Raw genomic sequence first — 19,766 nt, 5'->3', positions numbered from 1 at the left:
ATAAGATATTATCTGTTCGTGTAAAATTTGCCTTGTTATTTTTCTTAGATGACAAAACTATTTATGGATGAAATTGTCATGAATATGTTCTTGTGCATCTGGAAAGTGCATAACAAACATGGGAACCAATATACATCTTTCTTAAGAAATCAATTTGCCTGTAGCACCCCTGTTGGCTCTTAAACCTACACGCAAGTAAATATTGAATTGCTATTTTGAAAATTTGCCCTTGGACATTCGGAAGAAAATCATTTGAAATAAATTATCATCTACATTTTCCTCAGCCATAACAATTTCAATATAATATTTGATCACATAATATTTGAATATACCTCTTCATTTTCACAGTTTCTTTCAGGCTCGTACTTCTCACTTTCTCCAACTTGCTTTAATGATTGCAGTAAATAGGACCAAGAAACACTCCTTAGGTGTTAATAGGCTTTTATCAAACCAAAGTGTATCAATCAATACGTAGCAGCATATAATCCTGTCTTAGTCTTACCATTAATTACCGGGGTATAAACAACAATTCCAACCAAGTTCGGATCAGATACAGTAGTGTCCAGAATAAGGCCACCAATACTGAAAAACAAAGGACAAGATTAAGAATAAGGCAAACAGCTACACTAATTAGTATTTCAAACTTTTTCAGTAATTTCAGTCTTGTAATATCTTCAAGCCATGATTTTCTTCTTAATTCATCTTTTTTCCCCTATTAGTTTGTCCTCTGCTACAGACTAACATTGCTACAGTTGCAGATTCAGATATTAAAATTGACTTCTTGTATAACAAAGACCATAGAATTTCAGACAATCACTTGACTTTTAAGATTCATAGCCTTCATTTGATTAAATCACCTCTTAGATCATTGTGCAGTTTTGATAGGAAGCTGCAGGAGATGAATACTTCACTGTTTCCTTTATTTGATACAGTACATCTCTGTTCAGTCATTTCCACAGGCTACTGCTAGCTTCCCCACTCATTCCCATCTACGATTCAACTACATAACTTCATAATTTTTGGAAGGTTAAAGTTTATTCCCACTCCACATTCTAGAGGCTCCTTGAAAGTTTCTTTCAAGCACAGTCAGGTGTTACATAAGATATACAGAGCCACAGAGTAGAGACATCAAAACAAAGACAAATAGACTTACCTGCTTATAACCATGGCAGTTATAACAGGCTCCCATCCTGAATGGAGAACAGTTCTGGTAGCTGGGTGTTTGGCAGCTATGACAATCCCCATAGGAGTCAGAGCCAAAAAAAAGGCACCAACTAGAGGAGATACATAGTAATATGTCTCTAAAAAAAAAATAAAAAAAAAATAACTGTTTTGCTTTCCAGACATTCATAAAAGTTATTCCTAATGTACAAGTCTAAAATAAATTATATTCTACCTCATTCAATTGAGGAATTTTAATAGTCTTTAGCACTACTGCACCTAACCTTTCAACTGCTGCATCAAACAATATGGTGTAACATCTGCCACCTGTTATCACTTTCTCCCATCCCACCAAGGACAGAACTATCTGTGTAAAGTAGAAAGTTTTTAAAAACATTTTTAGATGATGCTTGATGATAAAAATGCAATGGAGATGTGGAATATAAAACATTGTTACATGTCTGCTAAGAAAAAAAAAGAAACTGAACATATTGAAAATGCATTTTGTTTATGTATAAATTTGTAGCATATGCAAACCTCCCTCTTTCCAAAGCACAGATAATATGCTAATCTCCCCAGAAACAGCATATCTAAAATGATGCAGGCACAATATGTAATATTGAAACATTTATGCCAGTAGTTCAGTTGCTTTATAACCTGTCTGAAAGTCTGGAAATTCACAGCCACAATTCTGCTGCCTGCACCTATCCATCAGAATGGCATCATATTTCACAGGAACACAATCGCAAATATCAGTAAGGGAGCACCATCATAAAACAAAACTAATAATGCAAAGGGCTGCCTCCAGAAAGAAAAATATTTTTCAGATTAGTTCAGTCATACAGTCCCAGCCACTCAGGAGCTATCACAGTGATCCAATTCAGCTGTGGCAAATGTACGTATAACTTACACAAACACCTTGCATTTACATACGATTAATTTTATGAGAAATGTGGCAGTCTATTTCATATTAAACACATTTTGTTTAAACTTTCAGCATTTGGACAACTCAATGCAAAATATATTTTAAATAAACAGGTTGAAGTAGTTCATGTAGAACGCATAAACACTTGAACAAAGAAGAATATCCAGTATATATAAAAATATCCTACCCAAGCATTACGGCTTATTACAAAGTCTGCAAGTTCAAGCAATTACTACTTTGATGTTATCTTGGTGGAGGGATGGAGAACAGCTAAAATTACTCCTGAAAGAATTGCTGTAGTGTTCTTAGAAGTTACTATCCTTCTGCATTGACTGGTAACAACCTCTGCAGCAGAGCCAGCAGAAAAGAGACTAAGATTCCTATCACTCTGTAAGCTAAAAGTAGAAAGCTATCAGAATGAGAATGAGATAAAACCCAAAAGAGAAGTAATTTTTCCTTTCCTTTTCTAACTACTCTATAGTAAATTATCTCCTTCCTTTGTGGTGCCTTTTTTTTGGTCTTTTTTCTTCCTTCTATGAACTAAGAGATGTGTTTAATGTGAAAAGGTCTGACTCAAAAGGGTACACATAATACATGACTCCTTTATTTGATAATTACAGTTTATTTTAATCAAGCTTATAAGAGAAAAATGTATTGATGGAAAGTTTTTGAACTTTCTGTCATGTGGAACACTGCTTGCTGCCCAAGTAAATGCATTCTTCCCTCCACTTGCAATGAAGAAAGATCCCTGTGTGTACTGCAGTGGGTCCTATGGAAAGGCATCATTTATTCTGTATCTATTTACGTAAAACTTTGAGACTTCCTTCTTTTTCTCTTTTTTTTTTCTTTTTAAGATGTTAATCGCACTATGTTCCTGCTACTTAAACTCACTGCCTCTATGTCTGTTCTGCCTGAGAACTGGCTGAATGGCAGGTCTCAGAGATCAGTGAGATCAGTGGCAGGGGCAGTAGCTAGCAGTGTCCCCCGGGGTCAATACCGGGTGCAGTATTGTTTAACTTACTCATCAGGGACTTGGATGAAGGGATAGAGTGCCTCCTCAGCAAGCGTGCTGATGATACTAAACTGGGAAGAGTGGCTGATACAGCAGAGTGCTGTGGTGCCACTCAGAAGGATCTCAGCAGGCTGGAGAGATGGGCAGAGAGGAAACTCCTGGAATTCTACGAAGGCAAGTGCAGGGTCCTGCACCTGGGGACGAATAACCCCATGTACCAGTACTGGCTGGGAGCTGATCTGCTGGAAAGGAGCTCTGAGGAGAAGGGGCTGGGGGGGTCCCGGTGGACAACAACTTGACCATGCGCCAACAACGTTCCCTTGTGGTCAGTGGAATCCTGGGCTGCATCAGGAAGAGCATTGCCAGCAGGTCAAGGGAGGTGATCCTCGCCCTCTGCTCAGCCCTGGTGAGGCTTTACCTGGAGTGCTGTGTCCAGTTCTGGGCTCCCCAGTACAAAAGAGACATGAAGTTCTGGAGTGAGTCCAGCAAAGGGCTACTAAAATGATGAAGGGACTGGAGCATCTGTCATCTGAGGAAAGGCTGGGACTGTTCAGCCTGCAGAAGAAAGGGCTCGGGGGATCTGATCAATGTGTATGTGGAACAGATTGCCCAGAGAAGTTGTAGAGTCTCCTTCCCCGGAGATATTCAAAAGCTATCTAGACACAAGGTTGGGTAATGTGTTCTAGGGACCCTGTTGAGCAGGGAAGTCAGACTAGATAATCTCCAGGGGTCCCTTCCAACCTCAACCATTCTGTGATTCTGTGATTATGAGATTTTTACCAACACAAGAAAGGAAATTAAAGTTCAAAAAGGTACAGCATTTTACTATGATTTCTTTTTTAATCCCAATATCAACTTAAATAACTTGTTAGAACATGTTCATGAGAAAAGAGAGTATTTAACTATCAGCAGCAGTCTCCAAGCATGGAGAACTAGTCCAAAAATATAGTCCAGGAATTACAAAGAACACTAAAAATAAGCATTCTTCTACTCAAAATAAAATACATTGTATAATTCCTTTCTTCTAGGAAAAAAAAATGCAAGCACAAAGATAAAAAAGAAACCAGTCCAGCAAATGAGCAATAAATACTAACCAAGAGATATTTAATAAGCAGCTTATAAATAAATATGTGAAATATAAAATACATGTATGCATATATCATCCTGCCACATAAATGTTTTTGAAGATGTTTTAAAAAATGAAAAAAGAAAAAAAATGAGAAGACAGTCTTGCTAGTGTATAATGATTCATGAACTATAACCAAAATAAATACAATTTATATGTGCAGTGCAACAGGACTGTACTATTTCAGAACTCAGCAAGCGGCCAGAATCAAGGGCAGTTTTACAAGTCTTAGAAAACACAATTAACCCATGGATGATTTTCAGTCCTTTCAGTAGTCGAAGTCAACATATTTTAAGTTAGTGAACAGCAGCTACTGGAAAAAAAAGAAGTGTATCTATACACTATAACGCAAGCTGTCATTTTTACAGCACACAAAGCAAAAGTTAGATGAACTTTCAAGAGAGTGAATAGATATTTTATAGCAGTAAAAAAAAAAGTGTGTAGTGATATAAAAGACAACATGAAAGAAAAACAACTGGTGGTTTTGTTACATACTTTGGCATGACTTTCAACAATACTCAGCAGTGGCTTAAGTTTGTTCCTCTAAGTCAACAAGAAGTGAGAAGAGTTATTTTTTTTTGGCCTTATTTTTCAATATTTTAATATGTACAAATGCCTTAACTTTACCATGCAGAAAAATCAGAGTCAACTTACAAAATAGGTTTTATACCTGAGGCTTTTAAATGGAGTTGGACAAACAAACAAACAAAAAAACAGATTATAAAAGCTACCCATTGTTACAAGGCTGTGTCACAAGTTTTTCTGAAAAGAACAAAAGTCATGAGTGATTTTCAGGAGTGGGGAATCATTAAGGGCAAGATGAGGCCAGAGCTTAGATTATTAAAAAAGTTTGCTATGATAATATACTAGTACTTTATCGGGATTCCCTTTTTTTTTTTTTTTTTTTTTTTTTTAAGTGCTAGAGGAAATGACAAACAAATAGGGCATCTGTCATCCCCATGCTGCTAAACAAGGAGGAAATCAGGTATGCTTATTAATCAATTTACAAGTTTTAGCCTACACAAGTGAAATTCACCCTACCCAGGTTTTAAAGCAAAGATGATGTAAAATTGAAGCTTAAGGCAGCTGTTCCCTAATAGAACCTTAAATTCTACTTCCCATCTATTAAGTTTAATTAAAACCAGAACTGTAGAAGCCATTAATAGTTTTGAAAGATATCACAGAAACTGTCACAAGTGAGCTGTGATAGATTCCAGTTCCCTGCAGACCCAATGAAACGGCTCAGCTCCAGTCTGGCTCTCGGAAAGGGCTTTCCTTTAGCTAGGGGAGACTCTGCTGGCAGAACAACTTACTTGAATCCTAAAAGACTACAACCTCAAGATGCATCTTTTGAGGAAGGTTGGGCCATCATCCTATTCATATTTAATCCATAGAAAAAAGTAAATGTATTCTACAATAGCTGGAGAAGGGGAAAAGGGAATAAATGACTCCCCTTTTGGGACTCATTTCACGCCACTTTTGACAGCTTTGTGCCGTTTAGCTTACATAGCAGGAGGAATCTTGCTTGGCCTGTTCTGGTGGCTCTGCTACAGAGTTTGTAACACCCAACACTGCAACACAGCTCCAAAAAACACTCAATAGCTCTTCAATGAACTTCTGATCGTGACCTTACATCAAAAAGGAAGGAGGAAGGAGGGAAGAGACAAGGCTCCCAACCAAGTCCTTGCTGATCTTCAGTGATTTTAAGGCATGTATTTAATCCCCGCTCCGTGAGGAGAAGAGGACGGCTTGAAGCCGAGCCCTCGCAGCGTTACAGGGGGCGAGCAGAGCGGTTGTTCTGACAGAGCCCGGGCGGGCGCCCCGCTGCCGTCGGCGGGCCTGGGGAGCCCCCTAGCGCCCGGCGGGCCGCCGCACTCAGACGGAGCCGGGGGAAAAGGGTTTTCCTCTCAGAGAAACGCCTCGTTCCCCATCACTGGTCAACGAGAGGTTTAACAGAGCGCTGGAAGGCGTCCTAATGTCGTGGGGTTGTTTAAATATCTCCAAGTGCAACGCGCAAAAATGTGGAAGTTTTTCTTCATTTTTTTTTTAATGCACGCTGAAGGTCTGGCTATCGAAAACTCACCACGAATTAGCTAAAGGATCCACTTGGTTTCAGCATTTAACGGACAAGTTAGTTTACCATAATTGTCTCAGGAAGGAAAATGATTAGATTTTCCTCAGATTATCTCTGAGGATGCGATTCATGGAGTAATTTAGAAGTGCAGATACAGTCCTTTCCAGAGCTGTTAACCTGGTGCTATTCAAATCCCTGGCTTTCAAGGGTTTGCCATTATTTTTGAAACAGTCAAATGATTTTTTTAAGATGTTGTATATGATGGTGGCCAAACAAGATGTTTGATATGTCCCTAACCTGGGTAAATATGCTACTGTCCTTTTACCTTGCCTCTTCTGGGCACGCCATGGAACATCTGCTGTACAGCTCTGTTACGAACGAGCAGAGAACTTTCAAATAAATAATTTCACCCTTTCTGGCCTATTATTTGAAAACTTTTCCCATGCATAGAGCCAGAACCTTCACTCTTTGTCGTAATATTTGAGTGATTAGGCTAGTAATTAGGGGAAAATATTTCATTCAGAAGAGAGTTCAGAGGTGGACTCAACCCGCGTCACTACTAGCTCATAAACTGTGTACTTCCTTATAACATTCCCACTATGCTTGTTGCTCTAGTTCTGAGAAAGCAGGGAAATGGCAGCAAGAACATAAGGACATCTGTGCTGAGTGAAGCCGAGTCTCATCTAGTCCAGCATCCTGTCTCTGACCATGGCCAACAGTTAAGTCTTGTGGGAAAATGGTAAGAAAATGGCACATTCACAGTGATCCTTCTTTCAGTGTGTAATTACCTATATCACCAAAAGAGAAGCATTTCCAGAAGACCATAAAGAAAGAAAAATGGGAGAAACTCTTAGAAGCATACTTGAGAGTACTACTCCTTCCTCCTGTGTGTATGTGTGATCTGCTTTTCAGCCAGAGTGGCTTGCAACAATGTGAATGTCCAGCTGTAAAAATAGCAAAGGACCAGTTCAAGCTGGCCACACTTCTTACGTTATTCCTCTGAGAGACATTAGGTCACCTGTAACTAGAACTGTAAATTTCTGAATAGATATGAAAAGAAGAAAGAAGAAAGTCCAAGTGTCTTTCCCTATCTTCTTTTTGAGTTTGAGTTTTTGTTGTTGGTTTTTGTTGGTGGTGGTGGTGATGGTGGTTTTTAAGAAGAAATAATGTTTTAGGAGAAACTGAAATATTAGTAGTAGTAATTTAATTTTTAAAAATAAGAAACATACTGTGCAAAATTTATGTAAAGCACAGGAAGCAATACTAGATATATTCACAAAATGACATACATTGTTTACATGCAAATGACACATGTATCTATTATTAAAATCCAATTGTGTGCCATACCAGTGCACCTAACTAGGTTTTTCCTGTAACCAGAACTGAAAAAAAAATAATAAAAGAATAGAAGAAGGTGTTTAAAAACAGAATCACTATTACACATTTACTGTATTTGAGTCTCTGTGGATTCAACTTAAGCAATTTTATAGAGAACATTACAATGCTCCAAAACTAATATTTGGAAGGAAAAGCTCTAGGAAACAAATTAAACATCACTGGTATATTCATTATAAAGTAGCTTGCAGAGTAAAATTTTAAAAGACAAAATGAAGTTTGACCTATGTAGCACAAATGTCTAAGAAACTTCATTTGGCATACTTACTAGCTGAAATGTAAAGCCTAAGTCCAACATTAATGACTCTAAATGAGGCACAGCCCCGGCAAGAAGAAATTTAACCATAGCCCTAGCCCCATTCTAATCTCAGCGTTAACCCAAGTTTGGCATCTTCTGCCAACTCCACAGCTACCCAGATGGGTAGTACAAGACTTCCAGTAATCCTGGCCAGCTCTCTGCAGCCTTCCATCCAGCCGCTATACCATCTTCCCTGGCACTTCACTTAACCAGCAGGTTCCAATTTTGAACTGAAGTCAAATCAACCATGTCAACTGCAGGGACCTGAAATCTCTTTTATGTGGAATAACCCCATGCTATAGTCTAGTAGAAGTTTGGGGCATAGCAATAAATCTAGAAAAACAAACTTTAATGAGCTAAATTAATTATTATCCCACTGCTAGCATTAGCAACAGACACAACATTTAATGCAAATAGGTGTTTCTCTGCTGTTTTCCTCACCAGAGAAAAGTAAAAAAGGAAATAAAAGTCTTTTGCTTTTCACTATAAGTCTATAAACTTCTCTAAAAGCAGTATTTAAAGGAAGTATTTGAGAAATAAGTTATTTTATTAGATTATAGATTAAAATACATTAAAATATAGTTATTAAATACACAGTACAATTTAAGTTCTAACAAAAATATAGAAAATGTTAAAAATGGATGTATTGCACACTGATGCATTTAAGATGACATGTCAACATGTTTAAAATACGGTAAATCAAATACCAAAAATACAGAACTGTAAGTTGAAAGTGAAGAAACAAAATGGTAAGTCACTCCAAGGTAGCCTGAAACTTATTTACATACCTCTTCTGCTTGATGTTGTAATATTTACATCTCCTCCCACCCCAAAAGAAAGAGGAATAAATTCTGCAACTACAGTTTTGAATTCACGTGTAGATTGGCTGTGATACTAAGAGAGTCTTTTGCCTATTAGGAGATTGTGCCAAGACTGTGGTTAGTGATTAGATAGTAAGATAGTGATTAGATAAAAAGAAAGAGCATGACATAATGTTGCAAACAAAAATCATTCAATAGTATAAATGTTGACAAAAAAAAGTCAATTTAACACATTTTCTAAGCATCTCCTTCCCAGCCTTTTCCCCACCACCTTTGCCCCAAAAAAGGCTCCTAGAGAGACATATACTTAGAAACATACTTACCAAGGCAAGTGTAAAGACCCTGACTTATCCATGCTAGAATAGCAAGAGTGATAAGATCTCCAAAACTTGCTGCTATAGGAGTGGCAACATTGTCAGGATTAATACCAGTTTTCTTTGATCCAACAATAACTCCAACCATTATTATTCCTAGAGTCAATGAAGAAGAAAGTACAGTAATCATATCTTCTGTTGTAACCCCATAGGAAATTTTAAGATAATGGCAATTTCAAACTTAATAAATAAGAAGTCTGTGCTTTTGTCCCAGGATGATCATTCCTCTCACCTAGCTGATTTCTGCATTTTTAAATTTTAGCCATTCTTAAAAACACAGTTAGATATTTAAAAAATCTAGTAAGTACACAAAAATATCAAACCATCTGTACAATAAACTATTTTGCTTAATCAACTATTCTGCTTTTGATTAGAATTAGCACAACTGAAATAATAAATCAACCATTTCCTGAAGAAAAAATATTCAGTGTGTTATTTCTACACCCCATTAACTTTAGCTGACTTAAATTTAAATGGCTCTACAATGAAAACAACATAAGATTAAATATTTGGACGTCAGATATTGTGCAAGATTTCCAGCTAAGTAGTCAACACCAAAAGTCAAGAAGCTACATCATAATTTAACTGAAACTAGGCAACACTGGAAAATATAACTTGCTACCCACTTAAAGCATTTCAAATTGACACTGTTTCTATTTTTTTCCTACATACACCAACACTAACTTTTAAAGAGACATCTCCCTACAGAATGGCTACTAAAAATAAAACTCACACTGCTATTAACATCCTTCTTTGGCATAGCTTGAGTTAAATTACCCCTCATCATACAATACACAAAAGCACTTCAACTGTGTATACGATTCTTCATGTTATTTTAAATAATTTTTGAAGATTTGGTATTATAATTGTCATTATATTTTTCATGTATTTCAGCAAGCAAGAATATTTATTGTAGGCTAAATGAGTTCACTTTCAGAGAAACTGCCTGAAGAGTTACACTCCAAGAAACTTGCAAAAGAAAGAACTGAAATGATCCTGTTTGATCACAATATCTGAAAAGCACCTGGCTCATGCATAGGAGGCAGAAACTTAGAAAGTAATTTCCTGTGCTGGTCTATCACCAGATAACATTAAAAGTTTCTCTTCATGTCCAGCTTATACATAAGTGGAAAAAACACGCTCATGTTCCCCCATTCTCTTGCTGCTCTTAATTTTGTTACATGATCAAATTTAATGGCTTTGGGGTCACTAACGTGTATGCTCTTAATTTCACGCCAAACATTTACAATTTTGCACTTTTCACTTAATTAAGCACATCAAATTAGCAAAAAGGAAGCTAAACATTTTATCTGATTTATATTATTAAGACTTCTGATCACATATTTTAATTAAGAATATGTCAAAAGTAGAGGAACCTTTTTTCCCCCTCATGTCCATTAAATTCCACATTTTATGGTTAAATATGTCCTGACAATTGGCAAGAAAAGCTTAATTTCATCACGACATGTGGCTCAAGACAGATACATTGGCACTGTTTGTAGAAGGGGACTTGAACTCGCTCCAGAATTTTCTTATAACAAGCCAATTTGTTAATTTCAGAAACAAAGTAAAACGCAAAACTATATATATGCAGCATGGATAGATAACTAGGGAGTTTGGATTCAGCTAATTTAAGATCCAAAGTTCACTTGAGCTTAATTACAAATAAGTTCCATGTATTAAGGGTTAAGAACATACCTCGTACATCAATTAATATAGAAAGTAGTGGAAAAAGTTCTCCATCCTATTAGGTGAAATCTAAAAACATACTTTTTTAAAATTATTTTTTTAGACATGTTAAGGAGGTCAAGCAAATCAAACCTTTTCAAAAGAATATGACAGATGAATGTAATATTCAGGCCTCTATGGAAATTGCAGAAGGGTTGTTCTACCCTCAGCTGTGTTTCATATGTATTACACCCTGCTGGACTTTAATTGTTAACGAACAGAAACATCGTATACACTCAGCATCCACAGAGAACTACATAACTGTAAAAAGTAACGTCTATACTTCTTTTACCTTGTAAAAGAGAAGCTATGAATGCAGTTGCTACACTGCTAGAACACAGAAGGATTGAATGATCAAAACGGTATTTGCCCTCTGGAATCCAGCCCAATATAACTGCTGCCACGGCTGCCAGAAAACCAACTACTGTTGCCTGAACCTGGGAAAGAAAAAGAAGGCAAACACTTGGTTTTTAGTGATCAGTGTTTCTTAAAAAATAATTGAGACTTAGGAAGATTGCAGAATCGTTTTCTGTTATTCTTTCCTCCTATCTACATTTATTTGCAAGTTGTAAAGGGAGCATGCTCACCCACTCTGCGTAGACAATGATAACCCTAGATGATCAAGAAGAAAAATCATATGCTAGCAGAAAAGGCTTTACTGATAATTCAGAGACCCGGGAATAACAAAAGTCAAATTAGGGAAAAGAACTGAGGAATTACCAGAAGCCAAAGATGAAATGCCTAAATAGGTTCCTAAGCCACTTAAAACACTGAAGTCACAGCATAAACATTTCACTGATTTTTTGAGTATGTTTTTTTATAACATATGAGTATGAAATAGTTCAAAAGATTAAGAAATAGTTGCTCTGGAGAACAAATACTCCTTTGTTCAAATGACCCCGCTATTTAAAATATTGTTTATTATCCAAAAGCTCTATCACATACTTTTCCTTTAAATATTGAGTCCAGTGAAAATACAGTGTTGAAAATATTTGAGAGGTTATGATCAAGAGGTTTTGCCAAATCTGGAATTTTTCTCTAGTCTTCCTTCGAAATGCTCTCTCAGAAAAATTAAAAGGAAGTACCCTTGGTGCAGTCACAAAAAATATTTTACCTCTTCTTGTGATAAATATAAGCTCATATTATTTTAGAGAAGAACTACATTGTACCAAAAAGAAAAAGAAAAATAAAAAAAAAAAAAGAAAAGAAAAGAAATTGGAAACCCCTGTAATTTTAAGTATGAACCACTGTAAAAGAATTAGCTTTCTGTTAGCATTGTCTGTCTCTATACTTGATTGACTTTTAAAATAACTTAGAAAAGTTAATCAAACAAGTCAATTTATTTACCTGTTTTAAGGCCAAATTGCCAATTATTAGGTTCCATTTCTCAATGGGAGAATCCATTTTTCCAATATTTACCTGTCAAAATTACAAGAGAATTTTAGACGTTTGGTTTTAAACTTACATTTCTTTGAAAATGCACTAACAAGGCAGAAAGCCACAAATAATTCAATTCTCACCAAAAGATAGACATTTTGAAAGCAAGCGAAAACTGTGCTGTACTTTTTCAAGTTCAGCATTGCTGTTGATTTAAAATTGTATCTATGCTAGGTACCCAGGAGCAGCTAATCTTGATGCAGTTTTACACAGTAACTTGTTTAACATTAGCTTCTTGTGCAAGATACACTAGCTGCCTGGTGTTCCGGGAAGGGCCAGGCAACACCAGGGATAAGATCAGTGGCTGGAAGGGAAAATGCTCAGTGTTCAGTCACTTTAAACTAAGCTTGTTTTTGTGGTCCTTTAATTCTATGAGCCAATTAAAAAAAGACCCAACTATACAGTGTGTGGACACAAACACTCTCATGCAAGTGTATTAATTGACTGCAGTGGAACTACTTGCACAGAATAACTGCAAGTGCTTACAGACTTATGATGCTTTAAATGATACAGGTCCAGTCTTAAAGCAGTAGCTGGAAGACAACAAATTAATTATTCAAACAAATGGACAAGTACGTACATGGTCTTTTATAATGTATTTCAAACCTGTATCTATTTTTTGAGTTAGAGGACAAAATCTGAAGATAGTACGTACCACTGCAGTACAATGATATTTAAAAGAAGGCAGTCACTTTCTTGTAAAAAATTATTAAGTTTTTACATTTTTAGCATAAGTTTCAGTGTTTCCCATACAATCCTAACCTACAAGATACTTAATATTTCTCAAAATGTAGGAAGTCTTAATGCATATTTTTTCTCTTTTTATCATTTCTTTATGATCAGTTTTATATTTCTATTTCTTTTCCACTTTGTTCCACTTTTTGATATTAATGAGTTGTGGGGAACAAAGTATTAAAAGAAATACCAGCTTAAAAAAAGGAAACGTAGTAAGACTCTTTATCCCAACCTACACTATAAAATACTGTGTTTGAAGTACAGTCAAAGCTCCACAAATACATGCATTAATTTCAAATATTACATCAATATTTAAGTTTGGATAAGAATCTCCCTTGCATCGTTCATAAATATATACACTAAATGAATTAAATGAGAGCTTAAGAGAGTTTCACTTCTTTTGTCCTTTGAAAAAGTTTTTGGAAGAAAAACACCCTATCAAACCAGTAATCTTGCAAAGAACTTAATCCAGTCTTAAAGAGAGCTGCTACCAGAGGGCATAGTTCTTTTCCCCCATCATCGGATGATTCGCCTTGTCTTTCTTGAACCAGGTCCACCAATTTCATGAGTGAGTTCACAGTAACTTACAAGTCAAGCAGACTTGCTTGCTTCTTTGATGGAAAACACTCTTCCTTGTGGAGTAAAAAGATTTATTTATTTTTTTCTACCAAATGATCTGATCCATCCATGATTGCACAAATGGGGTTTGGAAGGAAGAAGGAGAGCAGGAGCACTCCTTTTAGCTGAGACCAACTTTATTGTGGGACTGTGGAATACACACACCTAAACAAAAGGTTTATAAAGTGTATAAAGTCAAATTGCTAATGCCTAACCCCTATAACACATAGTCAAAACAAGAGAGTCTGCATAAAGTTTGCAGGGATGTCCAGATGAGTGGTTCTTGTCTTTTTCCTTTTAATTTATTTACTTATCTATTGCTACTCTTGTTGTTTTCACTTCCTCTTAAAAAAGAAAAAGTTCTCCATATTTGGAGAACAGGCAGCAGTGTGAACTGAGACAATGAGAATGACTCAAAAAACAAAGCACCGCTGAAGAATACAAAACACACCATATAAATGCTGTGCTTGAATGGGCAGTGGGCCTAAGCACACCTCATACATTTCTGCCAGCACAGCAGTGGGATAAGGGAGGATTTCACATCCATACTAACACCAAAGAGAAGTACAAGCTACGCCCTGAAGTTGATTGAAACCACAAAGCTGAGTAGTTTACAGCCCCAAGAGCATAGACACATATACAAATTCAGATGCAATTACAAGCTAGCTGAGCAAGAAGGGTATAAAATAGTTCCAATGCTGAAGTCATGCTGGAAATGTCTTCCTCAAAGGTAAAGCTATTCACAGAGGCACAGACTTGTATTTAGCGTATACCTGGTGGGGAGCTGGCTTCAGCAAATTCAGGCATCAGAAAACAAGCAAACAAGAAAAAGAAGCCAACACAAGTCTGTTCATACAGAGCTGGGAAGCAGCTTGGTGCTGGTGGTGCTGTGACCGTGACACCAGGCAATGCCAAAGAAACCAGAGCTCCCACATGCCATAAAGCATTGTCTGAAGAAACGTGCACTTCTTAGTCAGCTAATTTACCTTCATGATGGCAGGCTGCAAACAGAGCTGGCTAACCTGTTTTTACCAAGGCAGACATGGCAATTTCTTGTATTGAGGTGAGGGGAAGCCTTGAATAAAATGCTTGAATAAAACCTACTGAATCATTAGCTGACTTACGCCTTGATGAGACTTAATGACAGTGGTAAGTGGCACTGGCAATACTCCTCAAACTAACCCTTTTCCTATTGGGCTGGTGTCAGGAGGGTTGGGCTTCAAATGGCCAAATTGGCTCTGGAAAATCACATTCAAGACATCTGCAGATCACGTTATCGCAGTTACTGGGATGCCGTTAAGAATCCCGTTCTGGGCTGAGCAGAAGTGTCCTGAACCTCATGGTGTCAACTTTAGTTACTCATGATGTCAACTTAACCACTGAACATGCAGCCTGTGATGTGGAAACTCTAGTATCAACTTTCTGTGTGTGAGGGGGATCAACTCCTGCACTTTTGGTAACAGTTGATGGATGACACAAGCTGGGGCTAGGGTTCCCAGTGCAGACAAAGGGTCTATGTGACGCTTTTCCAAATGTTCCTGAGAGCTGTGAGTTTCACAAATGACATGGCGTTGGTGATGATTGGGAAATCACCCACCGACTGGCTTGGAGAATAGGTGCTGGAGGCATGATCTGACAAAGGTCAAGGACTTAACTGGGACAAAGAATTAAAGAGCACGTTAACAGAAACTGCAGAGGTGGAGTTGATTCTTAACCTCTTTTTAAGGTTTCAGTTAGGCACTAGTAGATATTGGGCTTCCCTGAATGTATTTTTCACCGTGCAATACAATCACTTTCAATGCTCAGACCACGAGCTGTAACAGTAAGAAGCAAATTCAGCAACGTGTCAACCCAAAAGAAAGTAAGGTAGAAGATAAATTTATGCATGACAGTAAAGGTAGTAAGGTTAAAACAAAAAAAAAAATATTTTTAAGAAACAGACAGAATACACAGAAAAGTAACTGCACTAAAATCAAACAGAAAACAAGACTGAATAGCTAAGGCTACTACTGACAAAGATGCAGTACCTGTCAATTCTTATGCATGAAAGAAAGGCTATGGGGCAAAACTCACTAGTTTCTGTAACAGGCATGACACAAACAAACCTTCACAGGACTGCTAAGGTTATGTCCATCACAGTGTGCATTTGGACAATAACTCAATATAATGTGATAATGAAATGTATTAATGACAGAAACCTGGGAGGCATTGTCAACACAAAGCACTGAAATATACAAAAACTGCATGACCTTGAGGATTACAGCAATGGAAACAAATGAAATTCAACGGTAGAAGTGCAAGGTTATGCACTTAGTGACTAACAGTATTTATGCCAGAAGATGGGAGCAACAACTGGAAATAGCACAAAAGGAGAAATACTAGGACACAGTAATTGATTACAAAGTAACTGTGAGGTCTAAACCCGACACTGCTCAGAAAATAAATCCATATAAATGAGAAAGTTTCAAGAGCAATTTTCAAGGGAAATAGGGAAGTGCTATTTTACCATGCCATAGCAAGGTCTCATTTGGAGTTATATACACCTGTGACCGAACATTTTATAGTAAGATTCATCCAAGCAGCAACAGGAAAAGAGACGTTGCTGGAAAATGGAATGCTTATCTTAGAAAGGTAGTGTCTTACAGAGATACCCAGTTCAGGTACTACAAATAGCTTTGCCACCTAATTAGTTCAGGATAATTATTCACACACACAGAAATATTTATGCTAAAGTAATCTGGATTGCTTGGGCTAGAAAACTGAAGGTACATAACATCTCTTGAGATGTAGAAAAGAACTATGACAAATACATACAAAAGGAGACTGAAAATAAAACAGTTATGCTATGTTACACTGCTGACCACCCCCCCAGAAAAAAAAAATCAAACAAAAAAGGAATAAATTTTTTTAGCAAGAAAGTAAAAAAAAATCTTACAGTTTGATCTATAAAGGTCTGGAGTAGCAATGTGAGAGATGTTTTATTTTCATGTCAAGAGGTCTTTGGAAAAATATATTCAAAATATTCATATTAGCATATTCACACCCCATCAAGGCCAAAGACATCTGCCAACGCGACAGAATACAAATGTAAGTCTCAGTAATCTACTTTATCTTTTTGAATGATGACTGAGAAGAGACCAAAGAAGTAAAATTTTGATATGTGAAGATTGGAAGACAGTTGTCTTTTTAATTTTGCCAATTTAATAACAGATTTAAAGAGCTCCCGTAAAAGCTGGATTAAACCATAAACATAAAACACTAGAGTTCCAAAGATTTGTTTTCAAAAATTTACAACACCTATCTGAAGGGGGAAGGAGAAGAGAAAGTTACTTACAGCAGTCGACAGCCGGGATGCCAAGGTCATTTCCAAATTTCCTTTGAGACCAAGAAGTGCAGGAACCAAGATAAAAACTTCAGTAACATTCTTGAACACATCCCAGTGCTATTTAAAGGACACAGCGGGAAAAAAAATCAATTGAAAAATTCTCTAATTCTCTTTAGGCCTTCTTTAATGTAATGCCAAAAATTCTGTAACTCATAATTAAAGTCTATAAAAATCGATCTTTTAATACTAGACCTAAAAGTCTTTAAAGCAAGATCTGTTATCTACCCAGATAATACAGAATTATGACTGCATACTACTATTTCAAAGACCAGAACACCAAAAGCAAAGATATAAAACTTCCTAAATTATTGCCTCTCCACTACTGTGCTTTCTTTGCATCTTTTAAATAAAGACTAAGCAAAGGTCATTGGAATTTTTTACTCTTCCTGTTGTATAAGTATTTATTTCTTACTCTCTCTGAAAGTAGTTCAAGTACTTAATCTGTTTGATGCATGTAATTTCTGTTTGTATAGTGCATGTTAATTTCTGCCACTTAAATTACACTACCACTTCAAAGCCATCATCAGAAAAAATATATGAAATTTAATAACATTTATTTTATAGCAGGAAGCTAGAGCTAAATGACAAACCTAGTTAAAGAGAGATAATTAATTTGAAGCTTTTTTGAATGACTTTAAAATAATACCACGTGCTATGACTGCTTTTGAAAACTGCTCTTAATTTACAATATTTTCATCTTATCTACTGCAGCTGTTTAGAAACCTCATGTAAAAAACTGCAAGGAATAAGCTGTCAAATGGATAGAGCTTGTAAGTGAAAAAATGGCTCCTAACCCTTTTACTTTTAGGTATTAAATTTAGAAGAACACAGATTGCCAAAGCCCTGATTTTTTAAAGCAAATGAAGACAAACTCCAATATTTTTTGTGTGTGATGAGTTCTTGGTGTAGAAACGCTCTGCTGCTTCCTATGTCTGTCAATCTCTGTATTTAATATGTAACCATGTATCAACTGAAACCGAACTAACAAAACCACAACGTAAATCATCTTTGCATTCAGGAATTTGCAGCAATTTGAAATATGATAGTAAATAGGATCAATTCTCAAATGTAAACAGGATCTCGGAATTCCCTGTATATTAATTCACATATGTAATTACAACTGGGAAAGAATAGTCATGAAAAGGTTTGTAAAAAAAAAAAAAAAACAAGCTTAGAATGCTTTGTCTTCCTTACATTTTCATTTTCAGGAGACTATCTATCACATTTCAATATCCTACTTTACTGACATCATAGTTTTATGCTTAGTTTAAGGTGGAAAAAGCTAACATTGGTTATTTCTTTTTGTCCTTTTGTCACATTTCTTTCATGCATGCTGTAGAACTGAGAAACCAAGAAAGATTAAAAGTAAGATAAAAGGAAAAAACATGGTAATATCTCAATCCAGATCAAAGAACAGCTACCCAAACACTTCTGCTCCTTTCAGAGAAGGAAGGTATAGCAAAACATTGGATGGGAAGCCAGTAATGGCAGTAGACATAACTGCCTCTTTTGGCTGATCATTAAGTTGTATCAAGACATAAAGCACATACTGACTGTGGATGAACAAAGCATCTGTAAAAGACTAAGATTGGCAGTATGTATATGAACAAAGCACAAGACTGATGCAAAACAGTGTAAGGAAGCAGTAAACTTTGCTTGTTATTTTAATTTTCCTTTTTCGTGATGTATAAAGTGTCTTTTCATTGTGATTGCTTTAAGACCATGCTTTCTTTATTTTCTCAAGATTTTGAGTGACAAAAGGAGAAAAAAAAGTGGAGGGAAGGGAAGGGAAGAGAAGGGAAAATGGAAGGGAAGGGAAAATGGAAGGGGAGATGGAAGGGACCTTAAGAGATCATCTAGTGCAACTGCCTGACTAATTATGGGCTAACCAAAAGTTAAAAAGTGGTCAACTCTTCCTTCAAGTGAACTTTAAGTATAGCTAAAGAAATCTGCAGAGACAGAATGAAATAAAGCAAAACCAGATTGATTTCTCTACTGTCTTTGCAGCTTGAATAGTGTGGTTGTTTCATCTGTTTGAATATTTTTTGTGCATCTACTCATACAGGAAGAGAGAATCTATTAGATTAGTGTTTACAACAAATTTCTGGTTTTGAAATAAAAAATAGGTAGGAAATAAAAGCAAATATAGCCTTCAAAAAGCAAAGAGAAGGCAAGAAAGTAATTTAGTCCATTAAGCCTTCCTTAAATATTACTTTCTTCAGAATTTTCTTCAAGTATCGCTGCACAAAAAATACTTCATAGGCAACGTTTATTTTTAACTCTACTGAAATGCTGCAAACACCTACAACTGTGTTAAGCTAGAAAGCACTCTTAAAAATGTTCTCTATGATATAATGTTCCTTTAAAAATGCTCCTTAATGATATAAGACTCCAAAACAGGTTTTAAAAATATTATTAATGTAACACTTAAAATTCAGAGAAAGTTGTATCTTATTTTAATCCTGAATAACTATCACCAGTTAAATCTGCTAGCACCTATCTACTACAACTATATTTCAAGGTGGAAAAGACTTTGCAGCCCTGTTCACACCAATAATGTTTTTAACTTCAAGTGTTCTGTATGCCTAACACTATGTAAAAAAGTCACTTCCACCTGAATACTCAAAAAAGCTCTAATACACTGTTCATGAATTTCATTTATTATATGAATTTAATG

General features: G+C 36.2%; 1 protein-coding gene across 1 annotated transcript in view; it reads right to left on the bottom strand.

The window, feature by feature from the left end:
• Positions 1-19,766, bottom strand: part of SLC41A2 (solute carrier family 41 member 2) — a 60,245-nt gene that overhangs the window by 30,804 nt on the left and 9,675 nt on the right. The window contains exons 3-8 of the mRNA XM_035341443.1: positions 17,039-17,146; positions 12,262-12,333; positions 11,207-11,351; positions 9,136-9,282; positions 1,154-1,301; positions 503-582 (exon numbers count right to left, since the gene is read on the bottom strand). Coding sequence (XP_035197334.1) covers positions 503-582; positions 1,154-1,301; positions 9,136-9,282; positions 11,207-11,351; positions 12,262-12,333; positions 17,039-17,146 — 700 coding nt within the window. The remainder of the gene's footprint in view (positions 1-502; positions 583-1,153; positions 1,302-9,135; positions 9,283-11,206; positions 11,352-12,261; positions 12,334-17,038; positions 17,147-19,766) is intronic.

This window comes from Oxyura jamaicensis, chromosome 1 (genome assembly GCF_011077185.1).
Source record: "Oxyura jamaicensis isolate SHBP4307 breed ruddy duck chromosome 1, BPBGC_Ojam_1.0, whole genome shotgun sequence".
Classification (NCBI taxonomy): domain Eukaryota; kingdom Metazoa; phylum Chordata; class Aves; order Anseriformes; family Anatidae; genus Oxyura; species Oxyura jamaicensis.
Note: the sequence above shows the minus strand (reverse complement) of the source record. Positions and strands in the feature narration are given on the sequence as shown.